General features: G+C 47.6%; 1 protein-coding gene across 1 annotated transcript; it reads left to right on the top strand.

The window, feature by feature from the left end:
• Positions 1 to 3041: 3041 nt before the first annotated feature.
• On the top strand, positions 3042 to 5439 carry LOC134635406 (fibrous sheath CABYR-binding protein-like). Its single transcript, XM_065471714.1, has 4 exons — positions 3042 to 3226; positions 3313 to 4565; positions 4623 to 4952; positions 5038 to 5439. Exons 2-4 carry the CDS (start codon positions 3516 to 3518, stop codon positions 5437 to 5439), a joined length of 1782 nt encoding a protein of 593 aa, XP_065327786.1. The 5' UTR covers positions 3042 to 3226; positions 3313 to 3515.
• Positions 5440 to 8734: the final 3295 nt, after the last annotated feature.

The raw sequence follows: 8734 nt of genomic DNA, 5'->3' as shown, positions 1-8734 counted from the left end.
AACTTTGACATATAACAAGTGTTCTTTAGTTATATTGATCTCTGGCTCTCCTCCACATTGTGTCTTTTGTCCTGTCTCACTCCCCTCAGATCGCTCCCTGAGCCTGGTTCTGCTGCAGGGAGTTTTTCCTTCCCCATGTCTCCAAGTGTTTGCTAACAGTGGGTCATCTGATTCTAGGGTTTTTTCCTCTATATTATTGTTTTAATTTAAAATGGATTTACTTGCATCTACTACCAGACCAAAGTCAATTTTGATAATGTGAAGTATTAAATATTTCCTTCCGGTAAATAAAAATGCTTTAACACTGGCAACTCTTGATCTAACAAATTTAATACAACAAAAATAATGCAGAAAATAATAGTGCATACATTTTAGTCATAGTAACATCTCAAAATCTTCATAAATGCACTACCTGACAACCTCCTGGAAATGGTATCTATTTACTCAATGCAAAAATATCCTATTGGTGAATCAAGTTTTGATTTGGATGATGAATAAAAAATACACTGGTTAAAAATAAAAGTAACATTTAAAATTTTTAGATAGATTCATTATATGCAAATTAGTTATATATGGCGTTTTTAGACAATGGGCTTTTCACCCATATCAGGAATTTGAGTATGAGAAAAGGAGAGATCGCATAAAGAGAATAAATTCATGCATATGGGCAGGTGGTGCTTTAGTCAGCCATATTGTTTCTCAGTTATTCCTAAAAGCAGAGCAAGAGGCCACAATTAATTGCTGATCCCCATTGTAATGTTAAGAGTTCATGCCTTCCCTGCATTCCTCACATACTTTAGGCTTTTCAGCTGTTTGTTGTGGATGTGATGCCTAATCAATTGCTTTTGTGAATCTCTCAGAGCTTCTTAATAGACCATGTATGACACCCCACTGAGGTCAAAGACCTTTGGCAGTTCAATTAGACCGTTCTATTGTAGATGGTGATGCACATTGTGATCAGAATAACTATATCACAGAGGCATCTTAAACATCTGCTCCATATAAATTATGAAAGATCCAGTTTGTCTCATGGATGAAAAGACTCATATAGGGTAAATGATCTAGAGGAAAGCCCAAGGTCAGAGAAATTAGTGATACTGATGATAAGACATGGCCAACAACTTGGAATAACCAAGTAACTGTGTGTTTCTAATTGTAATTTTGAGCTATAAAAAACACGTTTTTGTGAGGTTGTTGAGCTGAGACTCACACCACCTGTTCAAAAACATCCGGGAACTAGGTCACAGCTAGACAAAGTCAAGACCAGACAAAGTTACCAAGGCTCAGGTTAGAATTCAGGTCTCGGAACAAGGCTTTCCTCTCAGCCATCACACACGCGCTACCCCCTGCTGTTGGACATGAACAATACTTGGGAGTGCTTTCTCTCAGGTTCACCCTCCCCCCTCAGGTTAACCTCCTGACTGGACAACAGATGGACTGTGGAGGTGACTAGACAACAACACCTCCTGCTTATTGTGTGTGTTTGTGCGTGCCTGCCTGGATGGCTGTGTGTTGTTAGGTCAGCATGGCTACAGATGCAGGTGTAATCCTTCATGTCTCTCCATGACACTGTTATCAGTCATTGCCCAAACTCTAGGTCTTGTTCGGGGTCTGTTTATCTATGAGCTGATCAAACTGAACATCACACCTCAAACACTTTGTTAGTGTGCACTTTCTATGATGCAATTTTGTATTTTTGATCTCACTGAAATCCATCCATTCATCCATTCATCTCAATCTTTTTTGGATCACGGTGGGGCTGGAGCCAATTCCAGCTGTCAGTGGAAGAGTACACCCTGTACAGGTGGCCAGTCCATCACACGGCTGCCAGGGATATAGACAACCATTCCTGCTGGTATTCACAACTCCTGTCAATTTATCACCAATAAACCAAATGTGCATGTCTTTGTATAGTGACAGGAAGCTGGACTACCCTGACAGAACACATGGATAACATGGAAACTCTATTGCTTTATTCAGAAGTTAACTGAATTCAGCTTCTGTGGCTGTAGATAAGAATAGCATGCTCTGCTGTATAATGTACCCCAAACTGTCGTCTGCTCATTCTTAGTTCTGAGATAATGTAGGTATGATCAAAATGATTCCATAACAAAGTACAGGGAAATTAGCAATATTTGTTAAAATTTGTTTAAATAGGGGAAAAAATTAACATTAGCATGTAAATCTACCATATAGGTTAATTCTCATCTGCAGTCCCTGGTAGGTTGATGGCATATATAAATCAAGAAAAGCATATAACTGGCTGAAAAATGTCATGCAGTGAAAACATGCAAATATGACAAAGAAGATGTAGCTGATAAAGAATGCAAAACAGCTGCTGCGAATGAATGTAACATCATAGAGACCTGTTAAATCCAGTCTGGCTTCCTGGACAAAAAAGCACATCAAGTTCCTTATCATTTCAGGTGTCAATACAATGAATTGTGTGTAATACTGTGTAAGTCATTTTAAGTGATATGCAATTTCATGGTAATTTTACAGAAAATCTAATTTTAGGTACTGCATGAATAATTTTAAGTATTGAACAGCTTCAGGTTTTTTACAGTTAAGGAGACACAAATGACTCTAAGTACATTTAATTAGTGAATACGTCATTTGAAGTTGAGGCTAAATTCTCGTATCTTACATGAAAGGAGACACAAATTATACTGTGAGTAATTTTAAGTACTGTGTAATTTCTTGTTAATTTTGCAATAAAACTAAGAATATTTTCCCATTTTACATTGTAAGTACACTGTTCTTTTCTCAGCATGGGCCATATTATGGAGTGGCTTAACTTTGACTAACTTCAAAGTATTTAAAAAGAAAAGAGACACTCCGTTGCAATTTAGACATCTGCGCGTTTTCGCCAGCCTCAGTCCACTACGTGTGAAGCTCTCTCAAGTTCTTGACTTTTCTTGACAACTCTTTTGTCAGGGTCCTGGGTCTGAGCGACCCAGGGACCCTGAGCAGTTTTGGACTTATATTATATTGTTATGTATTTTTGGTATTGCTCCCCCTTCTCTATGCTTGTACGTGTGTGTGTGGGTGGCTGTGTGTCTGAGCATTCGTTTATAGGCGCCTTCAGGCCTGGTGGGTGTGGCCCTGCTAGGGGACTGGCCACACCCGAAGCCACACACCTGCTGCTGATCAGGCCTCGTCGGGGGAGCTACTTAAGAGAGTCTTGGAGCTCCCACCGACGCGGGATCATTGTGTGAGACTCCATGTTAGTCACCCAGTTTAGGTCCAGTTGTTAAGTGCATGCCTGCCATTGTTGAGTGTCCTGACAGCTGCCACTATTGTTTCCCGCAGGAGGAGCGTGGAAGGTCTGAGGAGCAGCGAGCACTGGGAGTGCAGACACGGGAGCAGAGAGCACTAGGAGAACACGACACGGGAGTCTGGGGAAAACACGGGGATTTATTGTTGTTATTTCCACCACTGTAAATAAACGCACTGTTTATACACAGAGCACCGCGCCTGGGTCCTCCTCATTCCCTACACCCCCACGGTCCGCCATGCCATACCGTGACAGAATGATCCCGCCAGACATGGACCCAGCGGTCTCTGAGGAGAGGCTCAGGAGGGAGGTATCGGACAAAGTTTACAGACTCTGTGAGTTATGGTGGGAGAAGGAGGGGTTGCGTCGCGCCGTGGAGAAGCGGCTGCAGGAGACGCTGTTTAAATTCCCCTGGCTGGTGGACTCCCTAAATTCAGTAGTCCTGGACTTCTTGCTCGCAACCCTCCACCTCCACTCTCCTCCTCAGGCTGCTCACCGGCTCGGACAGCTGGTGGATTCGCAGCCTGACACGCCGGCCCCGACGTCTACACGGAATCGACGTTCGCGCCGTCGGCGTTCCTCACCGCAGCCTAATCCACGGACATCTCAAGAGCCGGCTGTGGTGAGTAGTACGGACAACTTTCCATTTCCCTCACCATCAGTGTTTGTGTCTGCAGTGGATGAGCCGTCAGCGCAGGTAACATCGCCTCGGTCAGTGGTCTCCACACCACTCGCTGCTTCACCATCTGCAGCTGTAGGACCGCCGTCGTCTCATCTGCCTGCAGCCACCACTCCGCCATCTTCTTCACCGGCTGCTACGTCGCCACCCGGACCTGCGCTGCCCGAGCAGGAGCTCAGCGTGCCAGAGGAGCTCGCGCTGCCCGAGCAGGAGCTCAGCATGCCGGAGCAGGAACTCAGAGAGCGGGAGAAGCCCGCGCCGCTGGCTGCGGAGCCCTGCGAGCCGGAGCAGCTCAGCGAGCCGGAGCCGCCCGAGCAGGAGCTCAGCGAGCCGGAGCAGCTCAGCGAGCCGGAGCCGCCCGAGCAGGAGCTCAGCGAGCCGGAGCAGCCCAGCGAGCCGGAGCCGCCCGAGCAGCAGCTCAGCGAGCCGCCAGCTGACGAGCCGCCAGCTGAGGAGCAGGAGCAGCTCAGCGAGCCGCCGGCTGGGGAGCCGCCAGCTGAGGAGCAGGAGCAGCTCAGCGAGCCGCCAGCTGAGGAGCAGGAGCCGGAGCTCAGCGAGCCGGAGGAGCCAGCGCCGCTGCCGGAGGAGCTCAGCGAGCCGGAGGAGCCAGCGCCGCTGCCGGAGGAGCTCAGCGAGCCGGAGGAGCCAGCGCCGCTGCCGGAGGAGCTCAGCGAGCCGGAGGAGCCAGCGCCGCTGCCGGAGGAGCTCAGCGTGCCGGAGAAGCCAGCGCCGCTGCCGGAGGAGCTCAGCGTGCCGGAGGAGCCAGCGCCGCTGCCGGAGGAGCTCAGCGTGCCGGAGAAGCCAGCGCCGCTGCCGGAGGAGCTCAGCGAGCCCGAGCTGGAGCTCGGCGTGCGGAAGGAGCAAGAGGAGCCGGAGCATGAGCAGCTCGGCGAGTGGGAGATCGGCGAGCGGGAGGAGCTCAGCGAGCCTGTCAAGCCCAAGCTGCCACCGGAGGAGCTCGGAGGTCCGGAGGGATCCGCTCAACCGGGACTGGAGGTCAGTGTGCCGGAGGGACCTCCACGTCTAGCGCGCCCTCTACGCCGCCCACGTCTAGCGCGCCCTCTACGCCGCCCACGTCTAGCGCGCCCTCTACGCCATCGACGTCCAGCGCGTCCACGTCAGCGACCAGCGCTTCATAGGCTACGGGCCACCCCTCGCTGTTGCTCATCGGAGCAACGCCGCCGCCGTCACTGGACCCGGGGCAAGCCGCCGGAACCGTTTTGCCGCTGCTACCGGACCTGTGGCAGGCCACCGGAGCTGCAGATCCGCCGCCACTGGATCAGTGGCAGGCCCCCAGAACCGTTTTGCTGCTGCTGCCGGACCCATGGCCGTCCGCCGGAGCTGCAACGTTGCCGCCATTGGACTCGAGGTAGGCCTCCTGAACTCTTTTGTTGTACTGATGGGCCGCCTGAGACTGTTTTGTGGCGTTTTTCTTTTTTTTTTGCACCGCTGCGGGATGCGCGGTCTGACTTTGGGACTGTGACCTGGGAGGGCTTGATTTGTTTTTTGCTTGTTTTGGTTCTGGCCCTCCGTCCTGGACCCCCCACCACCCGCCCTGGGTTGGTTGTTCTGTGATTTGTTTTCTGTTTTTGTTTTGGGTCGTCGGGTGCCGACCCTTAGAGGGGGGGTACTGTCAGGGTCCTGGGTCTGAGCGACCCAGGGACCCTGAGCAGTTTTGGACTTATATTATATTGTTATGTATTTTTGGTATTGCTCCCCCTTCTCTATGCTTGTACGTGTGTGTGTGTGTGGGTGGCTGTGTGTCTGAGCATTCGTTTATAGGCGCCTTCAGGCCTGGTGGGTGTGGCCCTGCTAGGGGACTGGCCACACCCGAAGCCACACACCTGCTGCTGATCAGGCCTCGTCGGGGGAGCTACTTAAGAGAGTCTTGGAGCTCCCACCGACGCGGGATCATTGCGTGAGACTCCATGTTAGTCACCCAGTTTAGGTCCAGTTGTTAAGTGCATGCCTGCCATTGTTGAGTGTCCTGACAGCTGCCACTGTTTCCCGCAGGAGGAGCGTGGAAGGTCTGAGGAGCAGCGAGCACTGGGAGTGCAGACACGGGAGCAGAGAGCACTAGGAGAACACGACACGGGAGTCCGGGGAAAACACGGGGATTTATTGTTGTTATTTCCACCACTGTAAATAAACGCACTGTTTATACACAGAGCACCGCGCCTGGGTCCTCCTCATTCCCTACACCCCCACGGTCCGCCATGCCATACCGTGACATCTTTAAAGCTTGTGCATTTTTCCTACAACACTTTTCCCTTCTACTCAATGTTTCACAATGGACTTTGATACAGCACTCTTTGAAGCTGTCAGTGATTGTCATCTGTGAATTCAGAAGTCTTCCCCAATGTAATGAGAGAGATATGTGGTATTTGTACTGTTTTAACAGAAATGTAACTGACTTCAAAAATGAATAATTTAAGATACTGGATTTCTTACTTTTAGGAGCCATAATAAGTAACTGATATATTTCACTTTATATGTACTGAATATAGAGTATAACAAAGTCATTTCAAATGTTTACATTTTTTTTTAAATTAAACTTAGAAAAACAATACTAAATTAATATTCTAACTACTATAGCCTATGTTGGGACAGGAACCTCCAAAGTCCAGAGATGCAGAAGTCCTCTCAAACATCAGCATTACAAGCATTTATTGATTCTTGTTTTTATATATTTATGGAATATGACCTGCAGCTATGGCTTGGTACAGATGCACAGAAACAGAGTCTTCTCATCACCTTTTTCCACCGCACAGCAGCTAGTAAATATCTATTAGCTATCTAGCTATAGACATAAAAAAAAAATAAGATGTGAGCTCTAGAATTGTTGATGTTTTTGCAAAGCAGACATAAGATGACAAGAGATCGATGCCAACAACTAAAGATGCTAACATCTTTAGTTTAACTTAGACATTTGCACAAGGGCAACAGCCGTGAGTCATCAAGGCATGGACTCCACTAGACCCCTGAAAATATGCTGCGGTACCTGGCACGAAGATGTTAGAAACAGATCCTTTAAGTCCGTAATTTGCAAGATTAGGCCTGCATGGAAATTACATCTTTGTCCAGCACATCTTACAGAAGCTCAATTGGGCTGAGATCTGGAGAAATTTGGAGGCCAATGCAACACCTCAAACTTGTTGCTGTTTCATGCTGCTGCACACAGAGGCACTCAGTTTAATGCAAATCAATTTTATTATTCCTACTTCTTCAAACTGGCTATTTCAGCCATCATTCCCAGTCCTCCACACACAACCCATGGTCCTGGCATACTACTGTTTTTTAAAGACAGTGAAGGCGTGATTTACAAAGAGCTGCATTAACCAGCCTCCCCAACCACTGCCCCTGAACCCAATGGACCACCCCTCCACTGCAGCTGAGCCACAAACTACACCCCGCTGCCACACTAAGATTTTCCAAAATGCATCTTGCTGCCAGGTGTTTCCCAGGTAAGTGATGTACATGCACCTGGCCATCCACGTGATATAAAACAAAATGCGATTCATCAGACCAGGCCACCTTCTTCCTTTGCTCCATGGTCCAGTGCCCATTGTTGGTGCTTTTGCTGGTGTACCGGGGCTTGCATGGGCATCCTGACTGGTCTGCAGCTGTGCAGCCCCACACACAACAAACTGTAATGAACTGTGTATTCTGACACCTTTCTATTACAACCAGCATGAACTTTTTTGGTAATTTGAGGTACACTAGCTCTTCTGTTGGAATGGACTACACGGGCAAGCCTTCCCTTCCCATGTGCATCATTTAGCCTTGGCAGTCAATGACTCTGTCACTGGTTCACAACTGTTCTTTCCTTGGACCACTTCCGATAGATCCTGACGACTGCCGAGTTGGAACACTCCACAAGAGCTGCAGTTTTGGAGATGCTCTGATCGAGGACATATAGCCACAAAACTTTGGTCCCTCCCACTTGTTCAAATCCTCAGGCTTGCCCATTTTGCCTGCTTCCAACACATCAACTTTGAGGACAAAATGTTCACTTGCTCCCTAATAAATTGAAACACATTCAGTCCTATGCTGACAAAATCCAACCTACTATCAAGTGTCATTATGAAGAGATAACAAATGTTATTTGCTTCATCTATCAGTTGTCATAATGTTATTCCTGAATGCTTTTTGCTCCACTTCAGTTAGCTTTGAGCCTATAAGATGTCACCTAATAGCCTAAATGTAAAATCTAAACTTCAGGAATTACGTTCTCAATATTATGTCTGACCAACAATTGGTCAGTATGCAGTTTGCTGTCCTCTTAATTTTTAAAATCTGAAGGTGGCATCATTTTTTCTGTATGTGACACATCTAGCACATTTATCATTCCTATGAAACATTATAATATAATACAGATGACAGCCATCGCTCTGCACTGATAAATGGAGACAGAGGCTGTTTGATATAACGAACACCATTCAATCAGTCACTGTCAGTAAGTTCACATTTCTGTTATTTGAAACTAAAAGTTGGAATTTTTTTCAATTTGAAGCCTTCGTAATGAACAAACACAGTCTTCCACAGTTTGGCGTGCATAATCATCACTCAGCAGCTGAAGACTTGCATATGTTATGGCAACAAATTAGACATTCAAAAGAACAACAAACATTTAGCACCTCGTCAAACAGAGCAGCTCTGTCTGCACCAACTCCTGCTGTGTGGCGCTACTGTTCTCAAGCTGCTCCAGGGCTCTTTATATATACTGTACACACTCACACAGGCAATATGAGTGCACACACACGCACACACAAACACGC

This window comes from Pelmatolapia mariae, linkage group LG10_11 (assembly GCF_036321145.2).
Source record: "Pelmatolapia mariae isolate MD_Pm_ZW linkage group LG10_11, Pm_UMD_F_2, whole genome shotgun sequence".
In the NCBI taxonomy this organism is placed as follows: Eukaryota; Metazoa; Chordata; class Actinopteri; order Cichliformes; family Cichlidae; genus Pelmatolapia; species Pelmatolapia mariae.
Note: the sequence above shows the minus strand (reverse complement) of the source record. Positions and strands in the feature narration are given on the sequence as shown.

Coding starts and splice junctions, on each gene's coding strand:
- LOC134635406 (XM_065471714.1), top strand. CDS start 3,516: ATGCCATACCGTGACAGAATGATCCCGCCAGACATGGACCCAGCGGTC. Junction 4,566..4,622: donor TCAGCGAGCCGGAGGAGCCA/GCGCCGCTGCCG, acceptor CTGCCGGAGGAG/CTCAGCGAGCCGGAGGAGCC. Junction 4,953..5,037: donor CCGCTCAACCGGGACTGGAG/GTCAGTGTGCCG, acceptor GCCCACGTCTAG/CGCGCCCTCTACGCCATCGA.